We start from the raw sequence: 20,301 nt of genomic DNA on the forward strand, positions 1-20,301 counted from the left end.
CGTTGCGTTCATATTCTGGACTCATCTGATTTTTTGTAGTATACTTTATTATGATTTTAGTCTCATAATGATTAATAAATGCACACACAATTATCCGTGAACTTGATAAAAGTTGCAGATATGTTTTAGGCTACCATCCACAAATAAATTGCTTTCAACTTATGTGTGCAAAATTCAGAATTCAACGAATGTGCAGCAATTTGTACAAATAGAGACATTTTTGTGAATAAAATGTTTTATTTTGTATTAGTGATCATAATTTGCGCATGCAACAAAGAAGATGTACATGTTTAATGACGTCTTTTCTGAGTCGATCTCATTTGAGTGTATTCGGCAATGCTTAACGTGTAATTAAACGCGTTGAGTTTATATTCTGGGCTCATCAGATTATATTGTACAAATATACTTTATTATTATGATTTTTACTGTGTTTGGTCTGTTAATAACACTGTCCGTCTCTTTATGTTAAGGTTTGTATTAATTTCGATATGCCACTAGATGGCGGAATTTAAGAACGCATTGTAGTTATGTTGTGTTGACCCTCTGTTATGCACTTTTACAAGCTGGACCTTCGGTTTTCATAACATTGGATATTCTACTCATACTTTTCTAAAATGTTGCATAATGGCAATTAACTTATTTAGCAATTCCACATAGTTGTGCTAGTTTTGTTGTCAGTATTGCTCTTTCCGCCAGCTTTTTAGTTTATCTATTAGATTTGGTTTATTTGTTAACTTTACACAACTCATATAATCGCCTATAGATATAGATATTCATGTGCTTGGCCATTATTAGCCAGATCAGACTTGGCTCGCACTGCCTTAGCCTACCACTACTGCAGCTATTATTATTATTAATAATAATAACTTCACTGTTATTGTTGTTGCTGCTGCTGTATGGTCTGTGCTAAGAGTATACTTTTATGAAACCTACTGCAGAATAGATAGAAGAGTTGTTGCCCATAGGACATTTGTACATCGGCCAGATTTGATCGCATCACAACAGGAACAGGAAGGTCAAAGCTGGCGGGATCAAACGCAGAAAACAGTGGGCACAGATCATCGCAGTCATGGCGGAGGATGATGATGACTTCCTTCGCAATCGTGGAATGCCAGAGGACATGTTAAAGCGTATGATTGAGCAAAAGGTGATTTAAACATGCATATTTATTAATATGTTCATTATTTTGAATCCAGTTACCTAGGGGTTAAACGGATCGTTGATCCGGTTCGCCATGCATATGATTCGAGTTTAACCACAATAGAGTGAAAGATTATCATTTGCACGTGGTTTGTCTTGCTAGTTTACACATTCAATAGATTTTAAAACATTCCAGCGCTGGAAGAGGCAAATGAGAATTTATTTCGGTACTCGGCGTCGCACACTGTTATCTGTGGTCACAGCAGCACACACAGAGAGATAGGCGCATTTCAGACTCCGAATCGGTTCCTCTTTCACGTCCCCATGCACGTCGATGGACATATTATACACACACAGTCAAAATAATGAAGTATTCTCGTAAACACAATCGGTTATGTCTTAAGTGAACGAGTTAAAGTGACAGCAGCCTATAAATACATGCTGTTGTCTGTCATTAATGTTAATCAAACTACAAAACACAGCTTTAACAAAGATTAATTTATAAAGTTTATACAGTAAACAGTGTTATTTTTCATTTAATTATTACATTTTTGTTGGCCTACCTGACATGAATACTACAGTTAGACCTTACTTTATTTGTAAATGTTAGATTGTATATGTTAGATTGTATTTATCTATGCTTGTAATTGCTGTTTGTTCTTTTTACTGTCTGTTCACTTGCCTTTAATATTACTTTAACTTTATTAGTTAGGCTTGTAGTTTTTGCAGTGGTATTGGAGTAGGTTACTTAAAGTGAGCTTTAAGTGATAAATGGAAAGCAAAGTTAACCCCCACCCCAAACTTTTTTTTTTGTTTGTTTGTTTTTTGCTGGTCCGAAAAATGATCCAATCTCAAAAACCGTAATATGATCCAAACCTTGAGTTCTCTTGATCCAATGAATCACTACCGCATATATTCAATTTGAAATGAATAACTTATTTTAGTAATTATATTGGTAATTCATTTTAGTAAAACAGGACATTGCAAATGATGTGGAAAGGGAAGCATGGTTCTTCTCTCTTGGTTCACACAATCTGCTCAGAGTCCAGATTGAGAAACTATTGTTTCAAGGTCAACATGTCAACTGTGGTTATTTTCTGTGCAAGCTGTATTTAGTTGTTTGGGGGTTTTATTGCTGTTGGTCGGTTTGAAACGGGCGTGCTAATGTTAGTATGCATGTTTTGTTTGTAGAAGGACTCTTTGAATATCCTCTATTTTTCCTTTAGTCGATCAAGCTCAAGGCTGTAATACGAACTGGAACATGAGAGTTCTATAACCTAAGGACAGTGGCTTCAAAGCGTGACTGTGGTCATTTGGGATTTGGAATCATTGTGGGTTAAACTAGTTACTGCTTCGTCACGGGACTATTGTTCCATTCCGCTCCATCCCTGCAAATGGAACAATTGACTATGATACAAAGCATTGGAGGTACTCTATGGATCACAGTACAGTGAAAACTAATGCCGAGTTCACACTGCACGATTTTCAAAGTAGTCGGGTCACTGTTCTTTTCACACTGCGTGACTATCTGGGGTAACATTCAGTTGCTGCTGTGTTCACACTGAACGATGGATCGGCACACTACATGATTTTACAAAAGAAAGAATCACTGACAACTTCTAGCTGGTCCGCAAACTACGTTTCACAACCAAACACACGTGAGAAGTGATAAGGAAATCGTGTCTCACTAGGAGTGGATAGCGAGACTGTTACAGAGTATGTCCCAGCACTTCAGCCTGAGTATGGAAAAGAAGAATGGGAGGCAGTAGGTAGAATTCTACTAAAAGGATACCAGGATCATGGATTCTTCCCAGTGAAGCTGCCGTTGGCCTTTACCGTGTGTCTCCTTCATGGGTAGAACAAAGTGACACCAGACATGCTGATTGAATCTTTTGTGAGTTATGTACTATAGTATTGTTGCCAATTGTACAATTGAATGGTACTGCATGCTAAATAAGCCATTGAATATTATGACAAATATTTGCCACTATGCACTGTAAAGCCCCTTTCACACATTGCGTTGATCCCAGGAAATTCCCATAAAATTGCTAGAATGCCTTCTGTGTGAACGTAAACGCATCCTGGGATTGATGCCGGGATCGGTCCCGGGATGGGAACCAAGTAACATTGCTGGGATCAGTTCTGGAAGGTACTCTGTGTGTACAAAACCGTAATCAATGCCGTAAGGGGTGTGTCGTAGTGATGACGCTGAAGCTGAGATCGTTCGCCAGCTTTGTGGAACGGTACTTCATGCGCTAGTTTATGATTGAATCAGGAAAAAAGATGCACACGCGTGGTTTCTCGAGAGAGAAACTGCAACTCATTAGCAAACTTAAGACGCTGCTGAGACATTACATCACATCGATGTCACGTGTCTTTACGGGATGTGTGTGAACGCACGTACAGATTCCGGAAAATCACTGGCAGTGTGAATGAACCAAAATCAAAATGATCCCGGGTCAAATCCCGGGACACATTATCCGTGTATTTTCCAGAATCTCTGTGTGAAAAGGGCTTAATTGATCTGTTTTATACATTCTGTTTTATTCAAGGTTTGACACGCCATTTGAGAGAGACATCATCAGCTCTGTGCTGAAAGGAAGAGAGTATGACTGTAGAGGCTAATCTTGTTAAAACTTTCTTTAGCCCTTTTGAGGTTAGCGGAGGAGTCTCTCCCGATTCACATGTCCACAAAGCACGCACGGAGATGCAGTCATGACAAAAGCCGCGGTTTATTGAACATAATCTCCGGTTTACTTTCAATCCAAAAAAAAATTTTACTTCCAAGAAAACAAAAAACAAAATATTGCTGTGAGCATGGATACCATAGCAAGCGATTGAAGAAAACTGTTGCTCTCCACACTCTAACCTGTCTACCAACAATTCTAATACACATTTAAGTCCTGCACATTCGCGCCGTAATGATGTGTCAAGGAGGAGGAGCAAGTCTATTCACGTGAACAGGTTAGTCCAGATATGAAACAAAAGAAAAATATAAAATAAGTAAATTAAACAAATATCAATTTTGGTAGTACACAAAAATTCTAAATATGGCTCCTACATCCTGGCCCCTAATTGTTAATGCCAGAAGCAGAACAATTACTAAGCATAATATTTTGAATGGAGCCAAAACACACATAACTAATACAAGTCTTGCCATATTTTCAATATACCAAACCAAATGTCAATTCATATTGCATTTATCAAAACAATTACATTGCATTCCATTTATCAATGTCAACACATTGTCATATTTAACTTCCTTCTCTCTTTTTTATATCATCCCCATGAACCCCTGAGTTTGTCAGGATATGTGAAAGCGTGCATATTGAACAGACTATAGAATGCTGACATTGCATTGTTAGACTCTTAAGCTGATTCTTCAGCTTCCAGGAGCAAGCAGAGTTTGGTGATGGGTCTTTGTAGAACAGCAGTTCTAGTCTTCAGTATGACACTGCGGACAAGACCTTTGGGCCCTGGCAGGGTCTTCATCACACGACCTAGGGGCCACGAGTTCCTTGGTGCTGTATGGTCCACTATGACTACTAGGTCATTTACCTTGAAGTTTCTCTTGGTATTGACCCATTTTTGCCGTTGCTGCATCAATGAAAGATATTCAGTGGTCCATCGTTGCCAGAAAATGTCTGCAAGGTATTGAACCTGTTTCCATCGCTTTCTAGCATACAAGTCATCCTTATTGAAGAGTCCAGGTGGAAAGAGAGGTTTGGATTTCAACTGCAGAAGGTGATTTGGTGTTAGGGGTTCAAGATCATTTGTATCACCTGATACAGTTGTAATGGGCCGATCACTGAGAATGCATTTGACTTCGCAGAAAGCTGTTTGTAACATATCATCATCCAATGTCTGTTGTTTTAAAACAGAAAGTGGTATTTTTTTTACTAGCTTGATTAATCTCTCCCACACTCCTCCAAAGTGGGGTGCAAATGGTGGATTGAAAATCCACCTGACATGATCACTCAGCAAAGCATCTTGAATTTTGCGAAGGTCAATCTGGTTCAAGATGGCCTCTAATTCCTTCTGTGCACACACAAAATTGGTGCCACGATCAGACCTGATGGTCAGTATTGGTCCTCTCCGACATAAAAACCATCGAATAGCATTGATACAAGAGTCTGTGTTAAGTGTGCTTGCTACCCCAAGATGAATGGCTCGGCTCGCCATGCAGGTAAATATCACTCCCCATCTCTTCACACGAGAGCGGCCTCTTTTGACTTCTATAGGTCCAAAGTAGTCAATACCTACATGTGAGAAAGGTAGTAGATCAGGAGCGACACGTTCCTCTGGTAGGTCAGCCATTTTCTGTTCTCCAATTTTAGCCTGCATTCGTCTGCAAAAGACACAAGCTTTTATTATCTTTCTCGCAGAGGAATTGGCAGATGGTAGCCAGAACCTCTGACCCAATCTTGAGAGCATGTGATTTCTTCCTGAGTGTCCAACCTTTTGATGAATATCACGCAGGATCAGTCTGGATATGTGCGAGTCTTTAGGTAGGATAATTGGGTTCTTTAGACTCACTGGCATGGCTGCTTTGCTTAGCCTTCCTCCAATCCTCAAAATGCCCTCATCAATGATTGGATCCAGTTTGTATATGGAGCTATTTGCTTTGATGGGTTTGTCTACTCTCAAAAGTGTAATCTCAGAGTCAAAGTAGCGCTGTTGTTCATAGCTAATGATGGACTTCTCAGCTTCGTCCAGATCCTCTGGAGTTAATCCTTGTTGCTCAACTTTCCACTTGGAATCTATCATAAGATCTTTGTCTTTCTGATTTCGAAGAATCAAGAGTCTTTTGAGCCTTAGCCACCATGCAATAGCTCTTAATAGTTTCCTCCATGAAGAATAATATTCAATTATTCTGGTAGTTGCATTGTTCTGCAGGTTCAAGCTATTCACAGAGATCTCCCTTTTTACCTCTGAATCATTTGGTGAGATGTAATGGAGATCTTCTGGTACCTCAGGCCATTCAGATTTCTCATTTGACAGGAAATGAGGACCGTTCAGCCATCTGGTGGAATTTAGGAGGGATTCTATCTGTAGACCACGTGAGCTGTCATCTGCTGGGTTGTCCCCAGAACATACATGCCTCCATTGATGTACTTGCGAGAGGTTATGTATCACTGCAATTCTGTTGGCAACATAAGTATGAAATCGTTTTGTTTGGTTGTGGATGTACTTCAGTACTACTGTACTGTCTGTCCAGAAAGTAGAATCATCCAGTTCCATGTGAAGTTCCTTTTGCAACATTCTGTCCACCTTCACAGCCAAGTCTAGGAACGGTCATCCGTTTCAGTGGGACTACTCTGGCTTTTCCCAGTACAAAGGTAACGTGAACATCTTTGATACTGTTTGTAAGTTTGAGGTAACTCACTGTCCCATTCCCTAGCTCGCTCGCATCACAAAAGTGATGTAATTCTGCTGTCTTTACAACACCAAAGTTTTCAGGCTTCATGCACCTGTCCACTTCAAATCTGCTCAGCTGGTCTAACTCTGTAAGCCATCTTTGCCATGGTCATATCATTTCATTTGAGATTATTTCATCCCACCCATATTTCTCATGGCAGAGCCTTTGCAGGATTTGCTTAGCCTTGAGAACAAACGGGGAAAGGAAACCTAGTGGGTCATAGATAGAATTGACTACAGAAAGGATTGTTCGTCTTGTGGGAGCTCTATTTATAACGGCTACCCAAAAGGTAAAGACATCCTTTTGGATGTTCCACTGGATTCCGAATGCCCTCTCAAGAGGAGGTTTTTCCCTGTCCAAGTCCAGCTGTTTCACAAGAGGAGCTCTGTAACTTTCTGGAATAGTCTCAAGGACTTCAAAGCTGTTGCTCACCTATTTACTCAAAGTAAATCCTCCTAGGGTGCATACTTCCCTGAGGTCTTTAATGAGCTTGATTGCTTCTTCCACGGAAGCCACAGATTTGAGACAATCATCGACGTAAAAACTATGATTAATTGTATCAATGACTTGTGAGCTGTATCGTTCAGAATTATCAATTCCTGTTTGCTTTAAGACTAAATTGGCAATGCTGGGAGATGATACTGCACCAAAAAGATTAACATTCATCCTATAGACTTCCAGTGGCTGGTTAACATCCCCTTGTGGCCACCACAGGAATCGAAGAAAGTCACAATGATCATTTTGAACTCGTACCTGATAGTACATTGCTTCGATGTCTGCCATTATTGAAATTCGTTCCTTCCTGAATCTAAGCAACACACCAAGAAGAGGGTTGGTCAGGTCAGGACCTTGGAGAAGTTCGGAGGTAAGAGCTTTGCCTTTGTACGAAGATGAACAATCAAAAACGACTCTAAGCTTTCCTTTCTTCTTGTGGTACACCCCATGATGTGGTATACCATAGATGACCATCATTCCTGTGGAGTTGTTCTTGTGGCACCTTTTCTGCGTATCCCTTCTTCAGCACATCCTCCATGAACACACTATACTCATTTGCATAAGCAGGATCCTTCTTGAATCTCTTAGCAAGGTTAAGTGTACGTTGTGCTGTCACTTCATAGTTGTTGGGCAAGGTTGCATCTTTATCACGAAGCGGTAGAGGTAAGTGCAATGCCCATTTTTGAGTTCCACTGAAGTCGTTGCTATGTTCATGAATATTTTGTCTTCAGAACATTTCTCTTTTCTCCTCATAATCCTTTTCAGGAAAGTCATGATATTGCCTGATAAGCAGATCCTGAAGATTTTCCATAGAGATGCGATTGGCCATCACTGACGTTAATCCAACTTCATCCATAGAGGGACAAGAATTGAGTGGGCCATTAACCACCCACCCTAGCACAGTCTTGACCGCATATGGTCCATTTCCTTGACTGTTCACTATTTTCCACGGTTCCATAGCTTTTGGAACATTAATTCCAAACAAGATTTCAATGTCAGCGTTGATTCTTTTCAGTTCGATTTCTTTCAAATAAGGCCATTTTTCAAGATCATGGTGAGTGAGTAGGTTCTCTTTTGATACAGGGATCTTGGGTTGAGTGTATATTTTAGGCAGATCTATGTATCCACCTCCACCTCCATCAATACTACCTACTTCTAGTCCTGTGAGCTCATAGCTCTTAACCCTCTGAGGTCGGCAAACGCGCCGGCGCGTTTTGCTGGATTTTTTTCACATAGCAGCAACATAAACTTAAAAAAATCTGTCATTTATGGTCATTGTAAGAGCCATTTGTGACATTTATGTTAAATTTAATTTAATGACCCCTGCTGGTGAATTATGACCTTGCGGCCTTGGAAGGCCTTGGCTCAGAGGGAGTTAAAATTGCACACCTGTGCCAATTAGTGGCATAGAGGTAGACAAAGGAGGAATCCTTGAGGTGTTGAAAAGTTTGGAATTGGATGTTGGAAATGCATGGACGCCAGCAGGCATATGGTTTTTCAATTTATTTACTTTTGGTTTATTTACCAGTTTAGTGACAAAATGCTATACTGGAATAAAATTAACAATTTATTGAAACCCCTGAGGCGTCCGAAGTGACTTATGGAAGGCACTACATAGTTGAAAAACCCTGCTATTGGAAAGTGAAACCTGCTGCATTGGAACATTTGGAAGTCACCTGCGTTTGGAAAGTTTGATTTGCGGATTTATCCTAAGAATACTTGGAAGATTGGGAGCTGCATTCTTTAAAGTATGTGGATTATACACGTTTCCCGCTGGAAATATGGGAGGATTTAATCTTTATCTCCTTGGACGTTTGTGAGTAAAACGCTGAATTGAAGCGAGCCGCTGCGCTCATAAAATGACTTTGAATGTGAGCCGCCGTGCTTATACCACAAACTGAACCTTTCACTTGCGTTTGTTTTCTCACTTATGTGTTGAACTTTGAGTTAATCTTTGAAAAAATGTCTGACGAAGAGCCTGAAGAGCAGGATTTGTACGAAGAAAAAGAACTGTTTAAGTTAATTGCAACACGTAGGGGGAAGCTTGGTGTTTTAACACGCAAACGAAATGAAATGAATAGTCTTATTGAAGCTGGACAGGACAAAGAAACTGTTAGGAAAATAAATAAATAAAATAAATACATGATTATAAACTATAGAGGGTCTTCTTTTTTTTGTGTACACTCACATTAACATCAAAACCTTGTTTTTATTTTTAAATAAATAAAATAAACAGGGTGCGCTTTCAGCTCACTCTGTCTCCGTAAAAATCTTTCTGAAACAAGTCTGGAAAATGAACTGAAACTCAGCTAATAACTCAGCTAAGGAGAGAGGCTTCATGCATAAATAAACTTATTTGCACAAACGCGTTTCGGCGCGTGCCTTCAGAAAACTTTATACAGCATAGCCTAGACATGCTGTATAATATGTACAACGATATGTTTAGATCATAGGCCTGTATGAAAGTTAGAATTTTGAAATTAATTTAGAAAATATTATGTATGTTTAGATTATATTTTAACTAGTGTTTATGCTGCCTCATTATCATCAACGAAGAGTGCTTGCAAATATCTATTGCAAATGTGTGTATGTGCTGAAATGTGTAAATATGCCCAGCTGATGAATTGCAAAAATGTTTGCGTTTTGCTATCTCCGTAATGGCCTATTGACACGCAATATATGCCTACAGCACGTGTCTACAATTATTCGCATCAGATATTCATATAGACTAATGGTAATATACTTTGAAATATTTATGTTATAATAGTTTTCAAAAAAAAAAAAAAAAGGAATGTAGCTGCATCACCTTCATCTGCAACTCGGAGGGCGCGCAGCAACACAGTCGAACATCAGAAAGAGTAAGTACATATTTACCCATGGTCGTTCAATTTTGTTTATATACTTATTACAATATGAGCCTGTATGACTTTATTTATTTTAGGAGGTTGGTTGATAATGTTACATATTTTTTCTTTGTGTTATCTTATCAGAATGCTAATGCCCATCAGTTGTGCATGTGCTGGAATAGTACTCTAAAATATATGATAATAATAGTTTTCAACTTTTTTTGAAAGGAATGATGTAGGTTCTGCAACTCGCACTAAGAGGGCACGCAGCAACATAGACAGAAATCAGAAAGAGTAAGTACATATTTACCCACTATTTTACAGATGTTAGACCTGATGTTGTTTTATCAACATGCTGACTGTCCATCAGTTATGCATGTGCTGGCATAGTACTTTGTTCAACCTTTTTTAATATTAATATTATTATTTTTATAGGAATGTGGTAGCATCACTCTCAGCCTCACCTGCAACTCGCACTGGGAGGGCACGCGACAGGTGTCGTTCAGTTTTGAGAACAACTGAAAAGTAAGTACACTTATTCCCTTTCTTTCAGATATTAGTATAATTCTGTTTACATATTATGGTTTCACATAGTCCATACAAACATTATGTGTCTGTATGGCTTTGCATCTGGCCAATGTTACTTTTAATGATTGAAATGCAGTTGTTATATTTTGTGTAATAAACATGCTCACAGTTGTTTGTTTGTTTTACAGCTATAAAGGTGATGGTGATCATCATACACCTGTTGCAAAGAGGGCCAAGGCAAACATTCAGACAAGCAACAAGCAGTCTACTCTGTCATGGAAAACAGAGACTGACATGAGAATGGTGGCATGCAAAGCACACACAGGTATGACGCAGTACATGAAAGCCAAACCAACCAGATGGGGTTTCAAGTTGTTTGTTCTTGCAGACTCATCAAATGGATACACTTTGGACTTTTCTGTGTACACAGGAAAGAACAACTTTCCTTCAGGCCATGGACTGTCACATGATGCTGTAACATCTCTTTTGGACTGTAAAGTTTTAGGCTCTGGGTACCATGTGTACATGGACAATTTCTACACAAGCCCAAAGCTCCTCAAAGACCTGTTTGCAATGAAGTTTGGTGCATGTGGGACTTACAGGGACAACAGGAAGGATTGCCCACGTGATGCAACTAATTCACTCTCCAAAAAATCTGCCAGAGGATCCATCAGGTGGATTCGGGATGGCCCTCTTGTATTTGTGAAGTGGATGGACACACGAGAGGTGTCTGTCTGTTCCACCATTCAATCTGCTTATACCGGTGAGACTGTGCAGAGGAGGGTGAAAACACAAGATGCATGGAGGACAAAGACATTTCCATGTCCTGCACCTTTTACTGCATACAACAAACACATGGGGGGTGTGGACCTGTCCGATCAGCTCTTACAGTACTACACTGCACAACACAAAACAATGAAGTGGTACAGAAAGATCTTTCTACACTTCTTGGACATTGCTGCCACCAATGCTTTCCTTATCCACAAAGAGCTATGTGGTAACATGACCCATAAACAGTTCATGGAACAGCTTATTGCAGAGCTCTGTGGTGTGTCACAGAAAATAGCACCAAAACAAACCAGTAGTGACCATGTGCCGGTTCCAGGAGCTGAGCTGGGCTCAGATGCAAAGAACATTTGCACAGTTGGTCGCAAGATCTGTGTGCTTTGCAAAGGACAGCTTGGTAAAAGGCAGGACACACCTTGGAAATGCCAGGCATGTAATGTTCACTTGTGTCTTCAGCTGAACAGGAACTGTTTTCAAAAATGGCACCAAGACATGTAACTATATTCTTTAGTTTTTTTTTTTTAGTTTAGTTTATTTTGCTCATTTTGCATTATTTTGTTTAGAGCCGGCATCAACGGGGCATAAGCATTTACTGTGAGATACCTGCAAATTTAGAACATTTAGTTCCTCCACATAGAGGAATTACAATAAAACAGACTGAAAAACAAAACCTTCGAATCTCCTCTACTTCTTTGTTCAGGCTGCCTCACTTGATGGCCCATTAGCCATTGGGGGAGTGTCTATGTCACACCCCTGGTCTGAATCTCATTAATATTGATGGGCCATTACCCCTCCCATGCATAAACCTCTACTGACCAAAATTTTTTTTTACAAAGTTTAAATCAATGTATTGTTTTATGAGAACGATTAGGCAGGATGATTTTCACATCATTTTGAAGCCAGAACTCGAAGCGACAACATATATTAGTCAAAAGTCTTGTGGACACATATTTAGTATGTGTTTTGTGGTCTTATTTCAGAAACTTTAATTTTTATTTTTTCAAATAACCACGCATAAACATTATTCTCTTAAAAATACAAAGATTTACAAGCATGTTGATCAGATATTATGGTAGCCCTGTTTGTGCTATATAGAGTGAATTTACACCTTTGCCATGAACATGTTTATAAATAACTGAAAAAAAAACAAATGTCAGAGCATGTCAGAACACCTCCAGGGCCCAGAAAACCCCTCAGACCCCAGAGGGTTAAATAGATTTGGGAGTTTTTTTGTATTTCCTAGTTCAGGAACAGACACAGTTTCTATGTGATGGGATTTATCTGACCTTGGTGACGTGAGACAGCTAGCAGCCGGTCGGTTAAGCCAGTCTGTCTGCTTCCTGACCTGAGCTCCAGTTCATGTTTGAGCTCTAAGACTATGAGCCAAATTACTAGAGAGAAGAGCAGCACCATCCCAGGAGGGATGAATACCATCTCTTTTCAACAGGTCAGGTCTGCCCCAAAAACGTATCCAATTATCTATAAACCATATATTATTTTGCGGGCACCACTTAGACAGCCAGCCAATGAGTGAGCACAGTCTACTAAGTATCTCATCACTCCGGCGAACAGGAAGGGGGCCAGAGCAAATTACAGTGCCTGACATCGTACTTGCGAGTTCACACACCTCATTAAAGTTAATTTTAGTGATCTCCGACTGGCGGAGTCGAACATCATTAGTGCCGACGTGAATAATAATCTTAGAGAATTTATGATTAGCATTAGCCAGCAATTTAAAATTTGCTTTAATGTCAGGCACTCTGGCTCCCGGCAAACATGTGACTATGGTGGCTGGTGTCTCTATTTTCATGTTCCGTGTAATAGAACCGCCAATAACTAGGGCACATTCAACAGGATTCTCAGTGGATTCACTGAGAGGGGAGAATCTGTTTAAATGTTATTATTGGAACGGAAGGGTGGTGTTTTGACCTGCGACTACAGCGTCTCACCGTCACCCAGTTGCCCTGCTGCACGGGCTCTACAGCCGGAACCGAACAATGTACAGAGTTCACTAAGCTAGTCGCATCCAACTAGCAGTATCTAAAGCCCTTGTACTCTTACAATTAAACTTGATTAAAGTTTGGATGAGTGTCTCTAGTTCTGAAATCTTCTCCGTCAGCCTAATTATCTTCCCTGCATTTATCACATTTAAATCCCTCATTGCTGACAGAGAAGGCTATACTATACATATGACATGAAGTGCAAGTGACACAATAGGAGAAGACATGACTCACCGATTTTGTTGACTGATCCTACTCACCACAGTTGTTTGATGGACTCGAAAAGGTGCGAGCTTGTGAGACAAAAAGATGGCAAACACGGATGGCAGATTAATAGGCTAGTGGAAGTGTCACCGGTGCAGGCCGGGGCGGACTCGGATGACCAGCCGCCCCTGACTCCAGACACCACCGTGAGGAGCCGACACCACAGGCATGCGACAGACGGACAAAGGAGGAGGCAAGTAATTTAGTTCACAAGTAACAATCTTTATTGAATAATAATCAACTTGAGGAAAGAATGAGCAACTCTTGTCTTCTAAGGCTATTCGGCCGGAGTAGCCGCTGGATCGATTATTCGCTGTCTTCGAGACCCAATGGTGTAATAGTGGCTGGGAAGGCTTACTCCACAGCGTTGCTGCACATCTGCAGGACTCAGACAGTAAGTAACAGGTAATGTATGCTTCTCAATATCAGATGCGTCGTCGGGCACAATGGTAGGACAGTGACTCTAAAAGCTTACTTCACAGCGTTGCTGCACATCTGCAGGTCTCAGACGGTAAGTAACAGGTAATGTTTCTTCGCCCAACAGCAGATTCTCTTATCAGGACGTGAGAGGGGAATTGTGACTTTAAAACTCACTTCACAGCGTTGCTGCACATCTGCAGGTCTCGGACGGTAGGTAACAGGTAATGTTTCTTCGTCCAACAGCAGATTCTCTTATCAGGACATGAAAGGGAAATTGTGACTTTAAAACTCACTTCACAGCGTTGCTGCACATCTGCAGGTCTCGGACGGTAGGTAACAGGTAATGTTTCTTCGTCCAACAGCAGATTCTCTTATCAGGACGTGAGAGGGGAATTGTGACTTTAAAACTCACTTCACAGCGTTGCTGCAGTCTTCAGGATTCTTCCCTCAGCATCACTCACTTTCATCAGACATTAGCGAGAGACTCAATAGGCAGCTTTACCAGCGATGTTGTACATCTTCAGAGCTCCATCAGTAAGCATAACAATTCAGACTTTTCCCCAGCCATATGGTTCTTCACGAGACTTGTAATTTCAGAGAGAGAGAGAATTAACAGGAGCCTTCAATGAGGAATTACTTCACGACAATATTCAGTGGAAGAGAGGATAATACAAAGCATTACTTCACCAGTTCAGTTATATCGCTCTGGAATTTAGATGGAGACCAGTAGATCATCTCACAAGAATGAAAGCAGGCGTTGGGAGACTCTTCTCAGCATAGCACACAGCACTCGTGTTCACTACAAATCCACAGCATTAATTCAGCGTGCATCGGGTAAGGCAAACAACTGCAAATCACTCACACACAGTAGGGCTGATCAGAAACCTCGCTTCATCCATGCATTTCAATGGGAACGTTCCACTCTCAATTCCTCTCCAGTCTTTCTGAAACAGATATCCTCCTCAACAGTAAATTTCACATTCCCAGTCTTTTCTTCCAGCTCTACATTTGATTCAACGATGTAATTGATTCACTTATCTTTCTCTCTTCCTCTTCCAGCGCAGATCCAAGCAGCAGTTCAATCCAGTAATATTCCACAAGCAGCTCTAACGACAGACTCCAATGGCAGTTCTTCACTTACACGAGTTTTCAGGATTACAACGTCCAAAGTGAGCACTCAAACAGGAGATCTTCTACCCCACAGCATGACGACAGAGACCCAGCCGAACAACTGGTCAACTGAACACCGACCAGCAACTGCACCACAAGCAACCATCTTCACCGACTGAATCCAACTCAATTCCACTCCATACCACCCAATACCAAGACTGGATACCACGCATTCGACGACTCCCGGATACCACCTCTCTTCTCTCCTGAACGGCTCCTTTATCCTCCTCTTGTGAAGCGAACAGCCTGTACAAACGCCGCTCCTCTCTCTCTCTCACACCTGCCGTGCATCAGCGGTAATCAGGTCGGGCAATGCCTCTGCTACACCCGGAACCGGAGTGAGGCGTTACACCAAAATAATCCCCTCGGGGAACATAGAAAAAAAAAAGGTTCCGCTTTTCCATGCATTTTGTCACCCGTGACAGAAGGGTAGCGCATTTTGCGAGCGATGGAGATTTAGATTAAAGCTAGCGAAGTCAGATCAATGTGACAGACAAAATTAGATAATATCAGATATCTGGTTGATGAGTACAATATATTTAGCAATATAAACAACAAGGAATGATAGTAAATAGAGATTCAAAACGGAAAGCAATGCATAACAGCTTACAGACGCAAACCACACAGCAGCAAGACATGCACATATGATATACACGTGTATATGTATGTATGTATGTATGTATGTATGTATTTTTTTCTTTTTTACAAATGTATTTTCTGATCAGTATATTTAGTTATATTTAGTATTTATTATTTTCTATTCTGATAACTAGGTGGTGTAATGTTTTCATTATTGTTTGTTTGTTTGTTTGTTTTTGTTTAAATTAATTGTAATTTTGTTTTGTTTTTGTTATGTTCTGATTATGTAAATGTTGTTTGCTAGGACTCCCTCGAAAACGAGATGGTACATCTCAAGGGGTTAATCCTAATAACAATAAAGAAGAATTTCAGTTATAGCCCCTCCTATAGGTGCCACTATGACACAGTTTGGTGTGAATTCTCAAAATGTCATGTAGTCTATTGCCCAGTTTCACAGACAAGGCTTAAGTCTAGTCCCAAACTAAAATGCATGTTTGAGCTGTTTTAACTGAAAGCAACTTGCACTGACATATCTTATTTATGTCAGTGCCATTATTTTGTCTCAAGGTGCACATCAGTAATGCTTTTTAAGGCACAAAAGCTACTTAAATGTCCTAATTGAACTAAAGCCTAATCCTGGCTTTAATCTAAGACCTGTCTGTGAAACCAGGCCTATGTCTATTAAATTTCATTAAGTTTGGAGATAAGGATAAATTTGTGAAAAATGAACATTGCCAGACAGTATAATTCACTTATATTGTCATGTTTCGATAAATAAAAATTTAGTGAAGATTGGACCAACATCCTAGGAGTTTGAAAATGTTTTATTCCCTCAGAAAATGTAAATAATTTTTATTGCGCCACCTAGTGTTAGACAGATGTGTGTCTATGCACCTGAGTAGATGCGCACACTTGAGACCTTCCTGACTGTCACGATCCTGGTGGGGTGCCTTTTGTTTTGTATGGATTTTTCTCTTGAAATGTCTCTGTTCCCATTTGTTTCTGTGTTTAGTTCCTGTTTCCTTTGTTGCCTTGCCTGCCTTGTTCGTTACCATAGTTACCCTGATTAGTTTCTGGTTGTTCCCAGGTGTGTCTTGTTTGCCATTCACGTCTTGTGTTTCTCATCTATTTTGGCTTTTGCACAGAAAAAAAATGGGATAAAACGATATACTTTGACATAAGTACATACAAAACACAAGGCACATCGATGGGATCGTGACACTGACAAGAAAATTAAGGAAGATGAAATCAGTACAGAAAATTACTATGAACACAATAGGGTTCCAGTACCTCTGGTGCTTAAACCCTGAATATTAACAAGTGTTGTGTACATACCAAACAGGGTGAATTCGGTTTGTTTTCTGCAGAAATGCAGAGTGAGCCTGCGATGATGTACTGAGAGCAGAGAGAAAGACAAAAATCAAGGCTTCTGCTGGAATATGTGACTTGTATTATAAAAGACACAACACTTAATTGTATAACTGTTTCTTACGACGAGAGATCCCCAGTAAGGAATACCACTAAAGACAAAGATGGATTCTGCATGAATTGAAGACACGATTCCCAACAGGAGAGTCAACAGACCAATCATTATCTGGACAGTCTGTGAAGGACAAGAGAGTATTTTATAAAGTAAAACAATATTACATTTGGGGGAACAATATAAAATGTAGAAAATACATTTATAACAGCTGTAGTATGGACTTATGGTTTTTCTACAAAAATATCTAGGTACTCTCATTGGATGAAATCACATACTGATTTGCGGACTAGCAAAATCTATTCATTACTTCACATTTTTTGTTAGTTTGCAACTCCTAAAACATTCTTCTCTCTGATTGATACACTATAATTTTTTTTATGATTTTACACTGTAAATGATAAACCTTGTCTTCTATTGCTGTCTTTCCTACATTACCAAGGCATTGTCATTCTTCAATAAAAAAATGCTTTGTTCATGTGTGTACAACTCCTTTTTAGAATTTATGTAATTTCCTTACCTCACACATATACACAAAAATCAATTATTTGGGTTTATGAACAATTTCTCACCCCAAGGGCTTTTGGTTGGCCTTTCAGAAAAGGCTGAAGTCCATGAAGAGGTGAAACTCCAGCTAGCTGTTGTCCATAAACAGGCACAGGAACATTTGTCCCAGTTTGTGTTGGTGGTTGAAACTGGATGACAACCGTCGAAGAGTTCACGGGTATGACAGTGTGAGACATTCTTCTTTCTGAATCTGAAACTGACCTGTACAAAATCAAGTATAGTATTGTAAATCAAGACTAGATTATAAAATAGATTTTCTATAAACAAACTTTCCAGTTTATTTATTAAAATATTATATATTCATAATAATGTAAGACAAAAAAGAACCTCAGACCATGCTGAGTGTCGTCCACATATTATATATTTTTCAGAGGTCAGGTATGCATCTTTTACTCTTTATTTCTGAGCATTTGATGTTTTGTATTGACCATCTTTGAATTGATTGGTAATCGGCATGATACATTTACCTGATTATTAATACCTGACTTACTTGAAATTATTAACTCTAGTAGATTACGTTGTATCCATTGTTACCGCAAATCTGCATCAGGTTAGTAACAGACTTAAGTCCAGTTTTGAGTGGAGCATAGGGCACACCAACTGAGATTTCAGAGATCCGGCTAACACTTGGCACTAATTCAAGTGTACTTAGACTGTAAAGGCTAATAAAGCGAATTTCCGTTTAGGATAACAAATTGTTGCTCGACCAACCTAAATAGGGTGAGTCTTACCTCTGTTTAATGTAATGTTACTCTAGATGGGAAACCATGGCATGACCAAACCAAAGCTACTATCAGAGAAAGTAAGGTTGGTTGGCTTATATCTGCAGTAGTGGTCATGACGTCTGACAGAAGAGTGTATACAGCTATAAGGGGTCTAAATAAAATACTTTTAGAGAGAGCAAGCATGGGAGTGGCCCTCGTGGGATCCACATTAAACGGCAACATTGGTATCCAAATGAACAAGTAAAGAGTTAAATAGAATAATCAAGTCAAATAAGTGTTTTATTTTTAATTAACTTTAATTGGAATGAAACTACTTTGCCACACTGAAAAGTGTGTATCCAATACCTGCTCTACTGATTACTGCTGTTGGGCCATTTGGCTGGGCCTTACAATATTTATTATTATAAATATAGTCTTCATGTTGTTGAAACACTTTTGAATGCAATTGTGTCAATAGTAGTTATTTCCATTAGTTAAATTATTCGCATCAACTAGAATTAGACTGTAATAACAGAGAATGTACTATATAACAAACAGCTCATGTTTAAATTGATCCACATCATTTACATTTAAGCAGAAGCTCTTTTCCAAAGACACTACAAAAGTGCCCTACCAACCAATATAGAAGAAATTCATTTATTAATAAAATAAATACATATAAATAAAATGCAGATATAATGCAAAGAAAAGCATCTGTATAACAATAGTCAGATAGTAACTGTAAGAATATAATTTGTTGTTTTACCGGAAAGAAGTCTTCTCTTCAGTTGGTTTACCACACTTTGCTCTGTTGTTCAGTTCACTCTCCTGAGATAACCCTATGCAAGTAAGATGTCATAAAAGTAACTGCTGATACTGTTTCCCAGAATGAAAGGGGAAGCAGGTGGAGCTCAGGTGGTTATGAGGGGTGGTAAAGCTGGCCATATTAGTCATAGTGGTGTGACAGCCTATCAGTACCTGATTCCTGTCTATTAAAAGACTGCGATTATGCTACCTGGGTGTGCATCATTGCAAGCTTTTTTTCTTTTTTTTTTTTTGCATCATTGCTAGCTCCGCCCCTTGGTGTATGTGTGCTTCCATTCAAAAGTATGTTTTTAGCTGTCTCGCTAATGATGGTGTTATGTGCATTGTAGCGTTTATACGCCCGTATAAATATAATTAATTATTATTCATAACGGATTATGATCAATAATTAATAATTTAATTATTTTCAGAATTTACTGTAGCAGAATCAATAGTATGATAATTTTATCAGTTCATCCAATGAACAGAAAGCATAAACAATTATTAACTCTAGGAAATATAATATCTTCCTGGCCAAGAAAGAATAATCCCCAGCTAACAGTAAATTAAGAAATAATCAAGGGTAAAAGCACAGGTAACTTAGATCGAAGTTCAAGACAATAAATTCGTAAGCACATAACACAAGTAATACTTCTCTTTTCAAATACAAACAATACTTTATTGATTATATAGGCTACTAACACATAAAACTAATATCTAACACAAACACATGCATACACACACATTCATACAAGTTGCCGAAAGAAAGAAAGAAAGAGTTTGGAAATAATGAGTTTAAGAGTGAGATGATGAAATCTCAAGATTCTATGCACTTATAAGACATAACCTGAACGAACCATCAATTAATTTCACCCTTCGTTTCTTAGGTGGGTTACTAAATCTGTATCAAATACACCAGTTCAGTTTAAGAGTCTGGAGGCAATACTTGCTTGTTTGCGTTCCTTTTTTCTTCTTGGGATTCCCTTTTTTGACGTAAAAGGGGTTTCCCCGAGTTCGTTCGTTGGCTGGTCTCCTCGTGCTTGGCTAGTCTGTGGCGGCCACTCACGTGGTGTGGATGGCGTATTGTTGAAGCGTCTTT

At 39.3% G+C, this 20,301-nt stretch overlaps 1 protein-coding gene and 1 long non-coding RNA gene across 5 annotated transcripts in view; both read right to left on the reverse strand.

Annotated features, from left to right (window-relative positions):
• Positions 1–20,301, reverse strand: part of LOC309496110 (membrane-spanning 4-domains subfamily A member 4A-like) — an 89,239-nt gene that overhangs the window by 32,657 nt on the left and 36,281 nt on the right. The window contains exons 1-4 of one of the 3 annotated variants that reach the window (XM_082166106.1): positions 19,165–19,283; positions 17,700–17,895; positions 17,140–17,250; positions 16,983–17,042 (exon numbers count right to left, since the gene is read on the reverse strand). The exons of 1 other annotated variant lie outside the window; for it this stretch is intronic. In XM_082166106.1, the coding sequence (XP_082022232.1) occupies positions 16,983–17,042; positions 17,140–17,250; positions 17,700–17,870 (342 nt within the window). In that variant the 5' untranslated portion in view covers positions 17,871–17,895; positions 19,165–19,283. Of the gene's footprint in view, positions 1–16,982; positions 17,043–17,139; positions 17,251–17,699; positions 17,896–19,164; positions 19,284–20,301 lie in introns of those variants that run through there. One more of the 3 variants, XM_082166105.1, reaches the window with a different exon arrangement.
• LOC309497831 lies at positions 13,680–15,489 on the reverse strand. Of its 2 annotated transcripts, none has more exons than XR_014205726.1 (2): positions 14,586–15,489; positions 13,680–14,482 (listed from the first exon to the last, which is right to left on the reverse strand). It is a non-coding gene; the product is annotated as an uncharacterized lncRNA (long non-coding RNA). The 2 variants fall into 2 exon arrangements; XR_014205727.1 differs by having other exon boundaries at positions 14,581–15,489.

Source organism: Leuciscus leuciscus, assembly GCF_965113295.1.
Source record: "Leuciscus leuciscus genome assembly, chromosome: 4".
Classification (NCBI taxonomy): Eukaryota; Metazoa; Chordata; class Actinopteri; order Cypriniformes; family Leuciscidae; genus Leuciscus; species Leuciscus leuciscus.